This window comes from Drosophila innubila (assembly GCF_004354385.1).
Source record: "Drosophila innubila isolate TH190305 chromosome 3R unlocalized genomic scaffold, UK_Dinn_1.0 2_E_3R, whole genome shotgun sequence".
Classification (NCBI taxonomy): domain Eukaryota; kingdom Metazoa; phylum Arthropoda; class Insecta; order Diptera; family Drosophilidae; genus Drosophila; species Drosophila innubila.
Window position 1 is genome coordinate 25,756,141 of NW_022995380.1, and position 15,385 is coordinate 25,771,525.

Below are 15,385 nucleotides of genomic sequence, written 5' to 3' on the forward strand. Positions count from 1 at the left end.
GGCCCTGGCGGCTGTCAGTTGCAGGCAATGCGACAATTGATTTATAAAGTCGTGCAGCAACAACATGTAACGGTTACAGTGAGGCCCGCCTAATGTCCTTGAATATTGGAATATTTATGGTGGCCTACACATAATACCTTGACGCTTGCCGGGCTCGAGCAGGTCAAGTGGCGTCTAAAGGTCAGTCCTGAACACACTGCAATACACAATATTGTTCTGACAGCTGCCACTCGCAAATTAAATTTTAATTGGCTAAAACGAGCACAAAAATAAAATAGCCAAACAACAACAGCAAGAAAAACTAATTAACGCAGTGCCCACAATGCAGATAAACACACTCTTACACACACATACATACCAAACACATGCTGGGCATAAAGCAGGAAACGGCACAGACAGCGTAGACAGCGTTAACTACCTCTTGGGCTCTTGGTCCGTCTTTTTTTGTTTTTGTTTTTTTTTCAAATGTTTATTGCATGTTCTGTTACTGCCGCCCGTTATCTACGGCTTTGCCACCTAATCTACCTACCTTAACTGTTCTCTGGTTGTGGCGTGTGCGGACCCTCGGGTCCAGCGTCCGGCCACATTTTTGTTTTTTGTTTCAGCCCCAAAGTAGGCAATGATTTTTTTTGCGCTCTCTAGGCAGCCGAGGCGTTATATTAAACAACTTTTTTCCTTGAATACCAATATGTGTGTGCGTGTCTGTGTGTTGGTGCATATATTTACATACATAGATTTTATGGCTACTTCACGTACGACTCACACACAAATACGCATACGTATATTTAGCAAGGGAGTGCATTAAGTAAATTATCTATTTCCTATATGCAAGCCATAATTAAATAACACTTCCTTTTTTTAAGTCTACTTATTAGCCAATTTAAATTAAAATGCATAAATATCTCCTTTGTTAACATCTTGCGAAAACGAATATACATATTTTGCATATACATATTTATTTTCAATTTTTATTTTCAAAAATAAACAAATATCTAAACTAATTGAACTGAAGTAAAGCGAAAAAACTTAAAGAAAATAATTTACATTTAATTTTAATTTGGTGTGGATAACTAAAGGTCAAGAGCTTTGCCAAACAGTTATTAATTCAGTTAAAGAATCCTCGACATAATAATGAAGTTAAACGTACAGAGTAATAATTAAAATATTGTGTGTAAATTATTGGAAACTTTTTATAGAATTCATTTTCATTTTAGACAATTTGTAAGCTTTTGTAATCTGATTGTATACATTTTTTTTTTTAGAAAATTCATTTATAATTTTCTTTAAATGAATGTATTTAAAAATTCCAAAAAAGTTAAACATTTAATAACAATATAAGTAAAACATAATTAATTTATAAGTAGTTATGTATGTATCATCCAGCAGATTGACCAAACAATCTCTTAAAATAAAAATTGAAAATAAAAGGGTAAACTGTTATTTAAACTTTCCATATTTAAATTAAGCATTGAAATACTAAACAAAGTGTAGTTAAATTTAAAACTAATACAACTTACATTCATCCTTGGAAATTATTAGAAAAAGGAAATATTTAAACAAAACAAAAACGAACCAATCCAATAATATTTCAATATTCTAGGCAATCGGACCAAAAATACCAATCAGAAAAAAATAGAATTTGATGTATTCTCGTACTTGTATATCGAAAAAGATTTTACATAAAATTGCTAATTACATATACATATAAAAATACATATACACACATAAGTAATTATTTATTTAATTATAGGTATATATACATAAATAAATACATATACTGTTGCGGTTATTTACTCTACACGACTCGCAAGTTATTTACAAAATTGTTAAACACCACTATATTGAAAAAAAAGCAGCAATCTATTAATTGTTGAAATTGGCCAAAAACTAAATGAAAACTTTAAAAATTTAAAATTACTAAATTATTGCAATGTAATGCAATTTTACATTGTAATGAAAATATCAAGAGCTATTTATCTGTAAAAATGTTGTAAAATGTTTGGTATTATAAGTATATTGAGTGTACTTCTACATATGTTTGTCTAGAATCAAATATTTATTGAATGTGCATATATTTACATATTGTATAGTATGTGTGTACATACATACACGTACATACATACTGAAATGAATATTTCCACATACTCCCATATACTCTTTAAATGTGAATGTAATAAACTGATGGAATTATAGCTTTAAATGTTTAAAATTAAATATCCTTTTTTCTTTCTTGGGACGAAATGCATTACTGAACATTTATTATACTCAATTTTAATGGAATGAAAAGATAATTATAATTGGTCAGTGATAAGTACTAACATCAATTATTGGAATATTTATAATGAGTAAAAGAAATTCAATTGTCCAAGTCCGTAAACTTAAACTTGAGTGGGATATTGGGCATACTGATAAGCTCCGAGCGAAAAGCATTCTCCGTGGAATGGTTAAACTCCACCTTAAAGTTTCGAATAATCCGAGCAATGCCGAGCTCAAGTTCCATATCCACAATGCGCTTACCCACACACATACGAGGTCCAAAACCGAACGGCAAAAACACAAATGGATTTGTTGATTTTAACGGGTTTGCCGGGCATTTTCCCGAATCAGCATCACTGCGCATCCAGCGTTCCGGCAAAAACTCCGAGGCTCGTGGAAAGTATTGTTCACTTGAGAGTAAATTCAAAGGAATCATGGAGACAAATGTGCCTGCTGGCACCCTGTAACCACTGAGAACACAATCCCGATTGGTTGTCCTAGCATGACCAAAGACAAGAGGATAAATCCTCTGCGATTCCTTGATGCATGCGCGTAAGTACGGCACATTTTTCATGGAGGCCTCCGTGAACTCCGAGTCCTTATTGGGCAGCACCCGCATTACCTCCTCCCGCAACTTGTCCTGCTTTTCCGGGTGGGTCGCAATGCTCAACATTGCACCGGTAAATGTGCTAGAAGTCTGAAGAAATGGATTAAATAAGATTCATCTTTATTAGTCATCTACTTACAGTATCGACTCCAGCCATCAACATATCCATAGCCATAATTGTGGCTACCTTCTTGTCTATCTTCAGCAATTTTTCAAGTACACTCTGCTCGTTTTCGGGTTTTATTACTCCTTTCTTCTCCTCCATCTCAAGACGCTCCAGTGCTTCATTGACGTACTCCAAGGTCACGTCCTTTATGTTGTCATGAGCATTCATTAATTTCTTCATCATGGGTGTTTGAATGTAACGCCAAAGTGAGGGCTTTATATCCAAAACGGCGCCGTACTTAAAGAATTCATCTAAACTCTTAAAGAGCAACTTGACACTATCGCTTTTTTTAGAGTCCTTAAGGAGTCCAAGCTGCTTGTCCAACGCAACCACAGAGACTGATTCTAAGGTCCAGCGATTAATGAAGTCAATGAAATTGTCAGGAGCCTCCAGAGTGTAAGGATCTCTTATGGCTTTGATTCTATATTCACAAAGTCAAAAATCTTTTATACAATAAAATTTGAAAATATATTCACCTACCGTTCGACAAATTCGCTGTTCACCTGAGACATTTTCTTGTAATATAGTCGTACATTCTTAGGCTGCATCAGCACAGGATTCACAATGCTGCGGAAATCGCCCCAGGACTTTCCTTGTGTAGGAACTAGACCTTCGACGCCTTGGAAAAAATCCTTACGATGTTTCTGTCTATAATGTGCAACTGTATCGAAGCCTGGTCGATGAGGCCAAATACCTTCATGCCGGTAAACAACTGCAAAATCCTTTGGATTATGTGTGAACAAGACTGGTTCGCTACCGAATAACGCTGGCATTCGAAAGAAGTCACCGTTATCCTTGCGCAGGGCCAACATCAATTGGGTTAAGTCCATATTCTTATATTTGCCACCGGGAAATGCCATATTATAGGTAAGTGACAATGCACCGGTAGCTGGAATCTCATTGAAGGGACGAGCCTGTTGCCACTCCACATCTTCTCTGGCAACATTTTGTTCCTTCACTGCTGCGGCTGCATTGCTTTGATAACGCTAAAACGAACGCTGATAAGTTGATATGCTATCTTTATCTACAAGTGTAAATTAGTTACTTTTAACCTGTTTGTATTTGTGAGTAGAGCAACGCCCGCTCTTCTACCCTGAATTATGCCCACACAATAGCTACTTTTCAACATTTTGCCCAATTCTCGGTCTACACTCGTTCAGCTTTGAATTTAAACTACTTGCCTCGAGCTTTCAAGCAGCGATATTGGGCAAATTATTAAAAGATTTCAAAGTGTCGTGAGCGAACGTCATTAATATTTTAACAAACAAAAAAGCTTTAGTCGAGAGTGTTCGTCTGGAACTTTATTGATATTTATAATATAATTTGTATAATAGTGCTTAACAATAATTTCCTTGACTTTAAACATTTTTGTTTATTCGACATTTGCTAAAAGTAATCTTATCTATCATCATATCAATTCAAAGTGTATTTTTATATGTAGTATATTTTTGCTTATACTTCTTATCAGTAATGATGAAATGCAATTTTATAGCAAAAGTAAATCGCTTTATACCATTTATTGTTCTTTGAATTTTAATTTAATTTTAAATAGAGTGCAAATACGATAACTTCGCTTTTTTGCTCTACCTAACTCATTCACATGATCGAACTAAAGTGGTAAAATTTTCGTGAAAAAATGGCTTGTTTCACCATTAAGAATTTAATATTTATTTATCAATGTTGTGCCAAAATTGCAGCATTTTTTCTCTTGCTATAAATATGTAATTAGGAATAACATAAAATAAAAAAAAAATATCCTAACAATTTAAGTTCAAAACATTGGTTTTAATATCTGCTGAGATTTGCTAAAAAATTACAATTATTGTCCTCTTCATTCTGTTCGCTCTCATAGAAAATTACGAACTTTATTTTTGTATTTCGAATTGGTAAATACAAAGATTTTTTAATATTTAAATATATTTTATAGTATGTTAGTAAATCGCCTTCATTTTTCGTTTTTTAAAAGAACATACTTAGTTTAAAACTGGGTAGGTACTTTTTCTTCTGTTATGTATTCCTAGATTTAAATCAGTAAGCAGATAAAATGAAAGAACTGTATTTATAGATCATTGACAAGTGTTAACACTAGTTATATGTATGCTAACATTTATCATACGAATTTTAATAATGAGTAACAATAATTTAATTGTCCAAGTCTGTAAACTTAAACTTCAGTGGTATATCGGGCTTATTAATTAGTACCGAGCGGAAAGCATTGTCCGTGGAATGGTTAAACTCCACCTTAAAGTTTCGAATAATCCGAGCAATGCCGAGCTCTAGTTCCATATCCACAATGCGCTTACCCACACACATTCGAGGTCCAAAACCGAAAGGCAAAAACACAAATGGATTTGTTGACTTTAACGGATTTGCCGGGCATTTTCCCGAATCAGCATCACTGCGCATCCAGCGTTCCGGCAAAAACTCCGAGGCTCGAGGAAAGTATTGTTCACTTGAGAGTGAATTCAACGGACACATGGACACAAATGTGCCTGCTGGAACCCTGTAACCACTGAGAACACAATCCCGACTAGTTGTCCTAGCATGACCAACGACAAGAGGATAAATCCTCTGCGATTCCTTAATGCATGCTCGTAGGTACGGAACATTTTTCATGGAGGCCTCCGTGAACTCCGAGTCCTTATTGGGAAGCACCCGCATCACCTCCTCCCGCAACTTGTCCTGCTTTTCCGGGTGGGTCGCAATGCTCAGCATTGCACCGGTAAATGTGCTAGAAGTCTGAAGAAAGGGATTAAATAAGATTAATCTTCATTAGTCATCTACTTACAGTATCGACTCCAGCCATCAACATATCCATAGCCATAATTGTGGCTACTTTCTTGTCTATCTTCAGCAATTTTTCGAGTACACTCTGCTCGTTTTCGGGTTTAATTACTCCTTTCTTTTCCTCCATCTCAAGACGCTCCAGTGCTTCATTGACGTACTCTAACGTCACGTCCTTTATGTTGTCGAAAGCCTTCATAAGCTTCTTCAGCATCGGTGTTTGAATGTAACGCCAGGGTGAGGGTTGGACTTCCAAAACAGCAGCGTAGGTAAAGAAATCATCCAAACTCTTAAAGAGCAGCTTGACACTTTCGCTTTTATTAGATTCCGTAAGGAGTCCAAGCTGTTTGTCCAACGCAACAACAGAGACCGACTCTAAAGTCCAACGGTTGATGTGTTCAAGGAAATTGTCAGGAACCTCCAGAGTGTTGGGATCTCTTATGGCTTTGATGCTACATAAAATAAGAACAAGTTTCTTTAATACCATTAAATTAAATATACTTCTGTTTTTCTACCAACCTTTCGACAAATTCGCAGTTCACCTGAGACATTTTTTTGTAATAAAGTCGTACATTCTTAGGCTGCATCAGCACAGGATTCACAATGCTGCGGAACTCTCCCCAGGTTTTACCTTGGGTGGGAATTAGACCTTCAACGCCTTGGAAGAAATCCTTGCGATATTTCTCTCTGTGATGTCTAATGGTGTCGCTGCCTGGTCGATGAGGCCAAATGCCCTCATGCCGATAGACAGTTTCAAAATCTTTTGGATTATAAGTCATCACCATTGGATCGCTACCGAATATTGCTGGCATTCGAAAGAATTCACCGTAATCCTTGCGCATGGCTAGCATCAATTGGGTTAAGTCCATATTCTTATATTTGCCACCGGGAAATGCCATATTATAGGTAAGTGACAATGCACCGGTAGCTGGAATCTCATCGAAGGGACGAGCCTGTTGCCACTCCACATCTTCTCTGGCAACATTTTGTTCCTTCACTGCTGCGGCTGCATTTCTTTGATAACGCTAAAATGAAAGCCGATAAGTCTATATTATATTGTTATCTATAAGTTTAAATCAGTTACTTTTTGCTTGTTCGTATATGCGAATAGAGCAACGCGCTCTCTTTGACCCTGAATTATGGATACACAATTGCGTATTTTCAGCATTTCGGCCAATTTTCGGTCTACACTTGGTCGCCTCTGAAATTATACTACTCATGGTGATCAAATAATATTAAGTGTTTATGCTCACAGCCGAAAAAGCTTTCAAGCAGAGATAGCGTCCAATAATTTTAACGATTTCTAGCTCTCTCCCTCTCTCTATCTCTATCTTTTTTCAGAGAGTGCCTAGAACGAACCTAAACAAAATATAAACAAGTCTATTAAGCTTATTAAATGATTGGTTGTTTTTTATTTGTTTTGACGCTAAAGCTTTCATCGCTTTTGTATTTTATTTAACTTTGGAGCTTACGACGTAGATTTTATATGCTAAATTTATATTATTAATTTCTCCAACATTACCAATAAAAAAACATATGTGAAATAAATAAATTGTTTTTATTTTATTTAAAAATAATCAGTTAAATATGGTAATCTTAAAATTGGATTGGATTAAACGGTTGTTAATATTATATCAGTGCTTAATTGAACTGCAACATATTTTATGACATCTTGAAAGCTTATCAATGCTTTAAATGGCCAGGAAACTGCGTCTGAAGTCAATGTCACAAGAGTTGCGGTAACGTCCAATTTTGCGGTTACTCATTTGACGAAAGCGTCGCATTGCTTCGTGTATTTCTTGTATACTAATGGGTTTTACTACCTCCATGCCTCGGCCTTGGGTTACTTCAGGACACACATGCATCATGGCAGGACTTCCGCCAGCTGAGGTGACCCGACTGTAAGGCTCTGTGGCACGGTTCTCTGAATTCAATCTCGTTAATATTGAGTAGTCCACAATAGCCGCAATAGTTTCGTGTGCCAGATAGGCCAAAATGTTCATTGTGGGCGTCGGTATACGCAAATCGGCGGGTAAGTCCAGAAAGCGTCTAAACTTGTTTTTAATCTTTTCCCCGTGGCGACAGTAGAATGAAGTCTTTCGCGCTTCATTAAATTCCAGATACTGTTGTCCGGTGAGTATTTGTGAGATGCGATCGGCACGAAACAGTCGACGCATGCGATCCTCGTCGTGCAGCTCCTGAACTTCAATGGCAAGCTCTTCGTCCTCCTCCTGCTGCTCTAGATCGTCCATAAAATCCTGCGGTCTGCCAGTGCGAATGCTTAGGAATCGTTTCAATATACGCATGTCCTTCAAGTGCTTACGCATCCGTGCTATTTTCACGGGATGATTACGCATTAAAAACTCAAAGTCTGCCTGCGATGGACAGGGATTCTGCTTGCGGCGCATGGCAACCAATGAGGCCTCATTAAAAATCCCACGTAGTTGCTGTTGCAGTATCTGCTCAACCAACTTGACGCTGGCCGTGCGCGGTTGATCGCTGTCCCCAAAGCTCCGCATAATATCAGCAATCTCTGTAAGCAGGGAGACGGGCGCATCATCTGCAATCTGTATGGCGGTCATAGCTGTATTCGGGTTTGAAGTCACAGCTGTCACTGTTTGCAGCTGCTGATGCTGCGATTGCGGGACGTTGCCGCTCTGCACCAAGATCACCTGGCGATGAACGTGCACGGGTTTGTTGTCTTCCAGATTCTGCAACTGCGGTGTACTGGGTGCCGATGAGGTTGTTGTCATAATTGGCGATGGGGACGCGACACCGCCAACATCATTGGCCGCAACTGACACCGAATTTTGGCGCATCACACGCTTTGCTTGATAATTCATGATTAGCAGCAGTATCAACGGCAATTTCTTTCGTAAAATAAACAATTATTCTCTATTTACAGTGTTGCACAATGGCTTAAATAGCCAACTTTTGCTAATTGTTCATTTAGTTCAATTATTGAGTTGGGCAGTGCACGATAAATAGCTCAAACGAACTTAATCGGAACGAATTCTTTCAAGCGATTTCAAGGCTGCCAGACGTTCAAATTAACTGATTTTGTTTATCCCCTAGGTTGCAACTAAAGTTGGGATTTCTAGCTCAATGTTCTGAAATAAGTTCACTCGTTAATTTTTTAGTCGTGAACTCAAGTGATTCTTTGAATTTCAATGACTCCAGTGTTGAAATTGGATAAATTTGTTAACAAGCAACGGACTCGCTGAGCAAAATGAACTATATAGTTCATGAAAGACTGAATAAGTTCATTCGTTCATTTCAATGACCCGTTCATTTGAACTTTTTCAGAACGAAACGACCCAACTCTAGTGGCAACGTCTTTCAAAATACACTAATAATTTTTAGAATTAAGAAAACAAATCACCGCCGCAAAAATGTTCAATGGTATGGTGAAGACCATACGTGATAGCATTGTGGGCACCTATCCATCCTGCCATGTGAATTCACGTCTAGAGGAGCGCCGTGCTAAGCAAAGAGCTATGCGTCAGGAACGCAGGCGAAAACCAGACAAGCCCGATGATTTTGTCACCTACGAAGACTCTGGCAGCGATGAGGAGACGCCCCAACAGCAGGACGAGGTGCTCAACACATCCTACAATCTATGCGACTACCTGCGGAGCAGAGAAAGTTCATTGTGCGACGTGAGTAAAAGAGATTAAAATGTCTTTGTCTTTGTCTTTGCTAAAAAAGAATTATCGTCTTAGCAGCGTCGCAGCGTTAATGTGGAATTCACCAGTCGCTATGTGCTCACCCATGATATGCTACGTGAGACGCAAATCAATTTAGGCTACATTAACAAGGTGTTTTGTTCCAAATGGCTGAGCAATCGTCAGGTGGTGTTCGGCACCAAGTGCAATAAATTGCTCGTCTATGATGTGAATATGCGTCGGGTGGACGCCATTCCCACGCTATCCAACAGTCGTGCCAATCATCCAGAGATCCAAGGCGGCCTGCATGCAATTGAACTGTCACCCAGTCGTTCATTTCTGGCCACGGGTGCCCGCAATTCATCCGACATTGCCGTGTATCGATTACCAACTCTGGATCCGGTTTGTGTGGGCGAGAATGGTCATCGGGATTTAATAATGGGCATGTGCTGGCTAGACGATCAGTTTCTCGTTTCCGGCTCCAAGGACTCTCGCATGGCCCTGTGGCGCATTAACGAAGATCATATGGACTTTCCTGACGGCGGCGAAGAGTCTTGTCCAACATTTGCCACGATACATCCACTTAGCGTCAAAGAAGTTCGGACTGCGCAACGAGTAAGATACGAATGTAGTTTGCTTCTCGGCTTTGTAGACTTAATCTCACTTTATTGACTGCAGATACGTTCGTTGTGCTTCAACAAAGAGTTCAAGGAGATTGCAGCGCTATCTCTTAACGGATATATTCACATTTTTAACGCAGAGACCTTTAAGCAAACATTATCTCGCAAGCTACCCAACTGCCAAGACAATGTGAGCATTGCCTATCATAGCGATGGTCTTTATGCGGTCGGTTGTCGCTCCTATACAATTCTGTTGGATGCACGTACATTGCAGACCATCAAGAAGATCACATCGCGTTACAGCGGCTGTGGTATCCGAGCCACATCCTTTGAGGGCAATCTGTTGACCGTGGGCACAGGTCTGGGCATGCTGCTCTTCTACGACATACGTGCTGGCAAGTATCTGGAGAGTAGTGTAAATGCTTCCAGAACTGTCGCTCTCAAGTGTAGCAAAGGCATTGTGGTAAGTACTTGTAATTTAATGAAAACATGTGATCTAAAATTCCACATTTATTTCAAGTATCCTGAGGATGAAATGGACGGTTTCCAGCAGGTGAAATATGTGCCCGCCATCTACACACACTGCTACGACAGCACAAGGATGCGCCTGTTTGCGGCGGGCGGACCACTTCCCGCCACTCTGGTGGGGAACTATGCGGGCGTTTGGCAATAATATCCATACATCTGTCACAAAAACTGATTAGTATTTAGGCATTAGTATATATTTTGGTTTTAGACTTATCGTCGTCGCTGCTGCGATGTGCGAAATGTGATTTTGATTTCTCCACTCTACTTTACTCGATTTTAGTTCATATAAATTGATTTTTACAATAACTAATTGTAAATTTATGCATTAGCTTCACGCAGCTTTAGACAATTACAGATCGTATTTATACAGTTTAAAGATTATATACACAATACATGTACTTTACTCTTTAAGTGTTTACGTATAAAACAAGCTAACATTGATTTTATAGTCTGACCCTTGTGGGAATAGAATTTCAAATAAAAATGTATCCATAAATACAAATTTCAATGACATCCAAGAATTTAATTTCCAAATAACGCTGTTCAATGTGACATTCTTATTTTTAAAAAAAATTCGCAGAAGAAAGTATGTACGTATGTTATTTATATTTTCATATCTTTATTATATATTGCTTATAGAGTGCTGTATAGGGCGCTCCATATATTGTTAAGAAATAAGTATAAACCTTTTAAAGGACAACACTACATTAGAAACACAATAGGCAATAATTTTTTTTTTTTTTTAAATACATAAATACAATTTTGGGGACAATAATCATATACAAGATTTACACAATACACATATACAGAGTAACTGTAATAAGGGATTAATGCAATTGCTGGCTTCCCTTATTAAGTAATACCAATAATACCAATAAAAACGAAAGGACTGTTCGGCAGTTAGTTGCTATTGCTCGCCGAGTTACCTCCTCCACTCCAGGCACTTAGAAATCCCGTCCAACTACGATTATTGCCATCAGTGGAAACTAAATAAAATACAAATAGTCATTAGCAATAAATAATTAATTCAAAGGTGCCTGGTGAGTTACCTTTCTGACCCTTGGCCACACAATTCAGCATTTCCATTTCGTTGCGACTCAGACGTAGTATTGTATTGAGCACCGGCACCAGGCGTTGTCTCTCATCCGTGTTGGTCAGTGTAATAAACTGTAATGGACAATCATTAATTGACATTGTGGTGCATCACAGATAATGCAAGTTTACCTTCAGGAATACATTCTTCAGATACTCTGAATTGTGCATGTGCTGTTCCCGCTCCTCTGAACGTTCCTGGCGCCGAAGTTCCTCTTTGAGCATATCATTCATTTGCGTTAGCTTGGCCAGATCCTGCTCGTTCTCGGCCAGCAGGGAAGTCAGATGACGGACACGACTCTCCTGTATGTTTAAGCGCTCTTTGGTGGCCATTAGTGCTGCTTGCGTTTCCCCACGTGCATCCAGCTCCAAGTCATCATCCTGCATGCTGACGCTGCGTCCAAAGTTGGAAATCGTCGTCACTGTATCACTATTGATGGCATTTAGGGATGTATTCAGTAGCTCGTCCAGTGGCATAAAATCGTGCGATCGACGGGAAGCAGTGGAAATCTTTCGCTGTGCTGCTAGCTGTGCCAGTGTCTCACCACTGCTGTCGTGGTCCAGTAGATAATCAATCTTGCTCTGCTCCGCGCTAGTGACATCGATGCCAGCTGCACCCGCTTTGGGCATTGGTGGGACAAGGGGAATGACAGAAGCTGCCTTTTTGAGCTGTTCAATTTGCTGCCGCAGTTGGGATACCTGCAATTGATGCACACCATCCATCTGTTCAATCTGCTGGCGATGTTGTTGCAGCTGCTGTTGTTGTTGCTGCAGGTGCCGTTGGTTGTCCTGGCTTAAGTTGTCGACTTGCTCACGCAGCTCATCGGAAGCGCCCAACAGCTTCTGACTTTGTCGCATTAGTTGTGTGTTCTCCTGCTGTAAGCTATCCAATTGCGACTCCAGCTGGGCGATTCGCTGAGCGCTGTCTGCATTGCTGGCTCGCAATTTCTGTTCATTGTCCCGCATCGTGGATAACTCGGCTTCGAGGTCGTGCTCCTTGTCCGTGTCACGATTCTGTTGCTTGCGCAGCACTGACTGCGCCTTAATCTTGTAGTCAGAGTACTCGGCTTGAAGCTGTTCATTGGCACGCTCAGTGTTGCGCAAGGAGTTCTCCAGTTGAGCAAGTGCATCCAGTCGCATCTCTAACTGCTGTGTGCAGCTGGTTAACATCTCCTGGGACTGCTTCAGCTTGGACTCGTATTGTTGTGTGCTCTCAGCCAACTGCAGACGCATTTGCTCCACTTGTTGCTTCTGCTGCTCCACGTGCTGCTCCAGTTCCTTGTTTTCCGAGAGTGTCTGCTGCTTGCCATGCACAGCGTCTTTAATCTGCGCTTGCATCAGATCAATTTGCTGCTTCAGTTGCTTGCTATGCGCTGCCTCTCCCCTCTGAGCTTCCTCCAATATGCTGATCTCTTGACGCAGCATGGTTATGGTGTTCTCCTTGCTAACGAGCGTCTCCTTGAGGGCTTCCAGTTCAGCGGACTTGGCCATCAGTTTGGTACTCACTTCGGCCAGTGACTTTTCAGTTGCCTCAATTTCAAGATTCAATACATTTGAGCTCTTTGACTTGTCCTTGGACTTAAGTTTTTGGTTTTCGGCACGCGCTGCATTCAAGTCTTGTTGCAGCTGCGTCTGCGCTAATTTGATAGCTTCCAGTTCGGTCTCCAGTTTTGTTGAGCCCGCTTGTTCCATGTCTTTAATTTGCTGGGTCTGTTCCTGAAGTTTCTTCTTCAGTTTAGCGGCCAGCGAACGCAGCTTATTGTATTTCTCCTCGTATCCATCGTCCAGTTCGCGCAGGCGACTCAATTCCTCGGCACGTGATATTGTTGAGGTGGACAGCACATCGCTCTGTGCATCGCCATTCATGTGATCTTGCTGCTCCAGTTCATCAACTCTGCCCTGAGCTTGCTCCAGCTGCTGTGCCTTCTCCGTCAGCTTGTCGGCTAGAACTTGAAGCTCCTTATGACTCTTGTCATGCTGCTCCTGCATCCGTGAAATGACATCGCCGCGTGCTTTTAGTGCCTCGTTCAGTTCCCGCATCTCGGCCAGTAATTCGGCATGCTCGTGCTCCTTCAGTTGATACCGCGACTGCAAGTCATCATTGTGCTGTCGCAACTCCACACAACTGGCCTCCAGTTGTGCATTTTCGCGCTCGTATCGTTGCTTCATTAATTCCAGTGCAGATTGTTGCTCACTGCGTTCCTGTTGCAGCACCTGAGTTAAGCGCTGCAGTTGATTGATCCTATCTTTAAAGTGGGCTACGTTGAGTGTACTGGCAGCTGATTCAGTTTGCTGGGAGCTTAGTTGCTCCCGCACGATATTCGCCAGATGCTCTACACGGTTTAACTTGGCCAGCACACCATCTATGTCTAGTGCATTCTTTGGAAGCTGCTGTTGCTGTGCCTGCTGTTCCTTGACCAGCTTAGACAAGCGTTCCATCTCGTTAACCTTTTGGAGCAACCGTTTATTGCAGAATGATACTTGGGACGTTCGATTTGTTGCCTCTAGCTGTTCTTTTAGCTCCAGGTTCTCTTCTTGTAATGTTGTCATCTTGGCGCAGAGCAGCTGTGATGCCTTGACAATCTCCTGCTGCCACTTGGAAACGGAGGCCGCATATTCATGCTGCGTTTCTAGTAAAACACACTTGCATTCCTTAAGATTCTTAAGCTTTCGATACACATCGATGAACCGATCCTTGAGTGCATTGAACTTTTTGCGTTGCTCGGAATTCAGTTGCTTGACTGAGTCATATTTCTCTTGGAGTTCAGCAAGCTTGGCGACATGCAGTCTCGTCTCTTCCGCTGCACTCTCGGCCTGTTCTCTTAGTATATCATTATGCGCCTCTGACTCCTTGATTTTGGCAATGTCCACCTCGAGTAATTCGAGATTCTTGCGCTGTTCGTTGCCAAGTGCGTTAACTTGGTGCATGGCCTGCTCCATGCGTTCGACGTCCGCAAGGAGATCATCATTTTCATCGCTTAGACGTCCTATTTGACGTTTCAAGCTCTCGTTTTCAATCTCAAACTGTTCCAATCGATCAGCATCCTCTTTGGTCCTGCGCTGTAGGCTGTTCACTTGCTCCGTTAATAAAAGATTCTTGTCCGTAAATTCCTGCAGCATCTCCTGCATCGCTGCAAGACTACTCTGCTTGGCTGCGGCCTTTGTCAGAGCCTCCTTTAACTGTCGGTTCTCCTCGGTGAGCTCTGTTCATGGAATGTTTATGAGAATGAAATATAAGTCGTCGGTTTTAACGTGTTTACTTACCATCTTTGGCTAGCTTCGCTTTCTTGGCAATGCCGAGCAGCCCTTTATATTTGGAAATGAGTTCATCTTTACTCAAAGCTTCGATTGGATTCTTCTACAACACACATACACGCAAGCATTAAAAATGTACACATATCAACGTCATTGTTTTGCTTTCGTTGCTTGTTTTTATTTAATAGATAGTACGTACCTGCGTGTCTCTGTGTGATGTGTCCATGCTCAATACTATTTGCCACCTTTCTTAAACTGTTCTAAATTCATTCATGTGTCGATTTAAATTGCTTCCTATTTTCTTAAGAAGCTTTTTTTTAACCAAATAAAAATTTAACAGTTTGTCAGATGGTTATTATAAACTAGTGCTGTCGGAACAGATAGTTCACTGTTGACAGTTTAGCTATTTTAT

The 15,385-nt window shown here is 40.5% G+C and overlaps 4 protein-coding genes across 8 annotated transcripts; 1 reads left to right on the forward strand and 3 right to left on the reverse strand.

Moving 5' to 3' along the window:
* Nucleotides 1-2,317: 2,317 nt before the first annotated feature.
* On the reverse strand, nt 2,318-7,026 carry LOC117792923 (probable cytochrome P450 12a4, mitochondrial). 3 transcript variants are annotated; one of them, XM_034633252.1, is made up of 4 exons: nt 6,898-7,026; nt 3,510-4,015; nt 3,003-3,450; nt 2,318-2,953 (listed from the first exon to the last, which is right to left on the reverse strand). In XM_034633252.1, exons 1-4 carry the CDS (start codon nt 6,979-6,981, stop codon nt 2,357-2,359), a joined length of 1,635 nt encoding a protein of 544 aa, XP_034489143.1. In that variant the 5' UTR covers nt 6,982-7,026; the 3' UTR covers nt 2,318-2,356. The 3 variants fall into 3 exon arrangements, with proteins under 3 accessions (XP_034489143.1, XP_034489145.1, XP_034489144.1); XM_034633254.1 differs by lacking the exon at nt 6,898-7,026 and adding an exon at nt 4,075-4,215; XM_034633253.1 differs by lacking the exons at nt 2,318-2,953; nt 3,003-3,450; nt 3,510-4,015 and adding exons at nt 5,070-5,768; nt 5,818-6,265; nt 6,333-6,838.
* A 326-nt stretch (nt 7,027-7,352) lies between these two features.
* On the reverse strand, nt 7,353-8,691 carry LOC117792925 (transcription initiation protein SPT3 homolog). The gene has a single exon (XM_034633257.1). It carries the CDS (start codon nt 8,654-8,656, stop codon nt 7,505-7,507), a length of 1,152 nt encoding a protein of 383 aa, XP_034489148.1. The 5' UTR covers nt 8,657-8,691; the 3' UTR covers nt 7,353-7,504.
* A 444-nt stretch (nt 8,692-9,135) lies between these two features.
* LOC117792924 (DDB1- and CUL4-associated factor 12) lies at nt 9,136-11,139 on the forward strand. 2 transcript variants are annotated; one of them, XM_034633255.1, is made up of 4 exons: nt 9,136-9,472; nt 9,536-10,093; nt 10,157-10,561; nt 10,619-11,139. In XM_034633255.1, the coding sequence occupies exons 1-4, from the start codon at nt 9,206-9,208 to the stop codon at nt 10,769-10,771; spliced, it is 1,383 nt and encodes a 460-aa protein (XP_034489146.1). In that variant the 5' UTR covers nt 9,136-9,205; the 3' UTR covers nt 10,772-11,139. The 2 variants fall into 2 exon arrangements, with proteins under 2 accessions (XP_034489146.1, XP_034489147.1); XM_034633256.1 differs by having other exon boundaries at nt 9,138-9,472; nt 9,539-10,093.
* Nucleotides 11,140-11,355: 216 nt separating this feature from the next.
* On the reverse strand, nt 11,356-15,341 carry LOC117790593 (GRIP and coiled-coil domain-containing protein 2). 2 transcript variants are annotated; one of them, XM_034630078.1, is made up of 5 exons: nt 15,173-15,341; nt 14,983-15,073; nt 11,851-14,921; nt 11,676-11,793; nt 11,356-11,612 (listed from the first exon to the last, which is right to left on the reverse strand). In XM_034630078.1, exons 1-5 carry the CDS (start codon nt 15,197-15,199, stop codon nt 11,527-11,529), a joined length of 3,393 nt encoding a protein of 1,130 aa, XP_034485969.1. In that variant the 5' UTR covers nt 15,200-15,341; the 3' UTR covers nt 11,356-11,526. The 2 variants fall into 2 exon arrangements, with proteins under 2 accessions (XP_034485969.1, XP_034485968.1); XM_034630077.1 differs by having other exon boundaries at nt 14,983-15,076.
* Between the last annotated feature and the right edge of the window lie 44 nt (nt 15,342-15,385).

Coding starts and splice junctions, on each gene's coding strand:
- LOC117792925 (XM_034633257.1), bottom strand. CDS start 8,656: ATGAATTATCAAGCAAAGCGTGTGATGCGCCAAAATTCGGTGTCAGTT.
- LOC117792924 (XM_034633255.1), top strand. CDS start 9,206: ATGTTCAATGGTATGGTGAAGACCATACGTGATAGCATTGTGGGCACC. Junction 9,473..9,535: donor GAGAAAGTTCATTGTGCGAC/GTGAGTAAAAGA, acceptor TTATCGTCTTAG/CAGCGTCGCAGCGTTAATGT. Junction 10,562..10,618: donor AGTGTAGCAAAGGCATTGTG/GTAAGTACTTGT, acceptor ATTTATTTCAAG/TATCCTGAGGATGAAATGGA.
- LOC117790593 (XM_034630077.1), bottom strand. CDS start 15,199: ATGGACACATCACACAGAGACACGCAG. Junction 14,922..14,982: donor AGCGAAGCTAGCCAAAGATG/GTAAGTAAACAC, acceptor TTCCATGAACAG/AGCTCACCGAGGAGAACCGA. Junction 11,794..11,850: donor TGAAGAATGTATTCCTGAAG/GTAAACTTGCAT, acceptor TGTCCATTACAG/TTTATTACACTGACCAACAC.
- LOC117792923 (XM_034633252.1), bottom strand. CDS start 6,981: ATGCTGAAAATACGCAATTGTGTATCCATAATTCAGGGTCAAAGAGAG. Junction 4,016..6,897: donor CATATACGAACAAGCAAAAA/GTAACTGATTTA, acceptor CGTTCGTTTTAG/CGTTATCAAAGCAATGCAGC. Junction 2,954..3,002: donor TGATGGCTGGAGTCGATACT/GTAAGTAGATGA, acceptor CCATTTCTTCAG/ACTTCTAGCACATTTACCGG.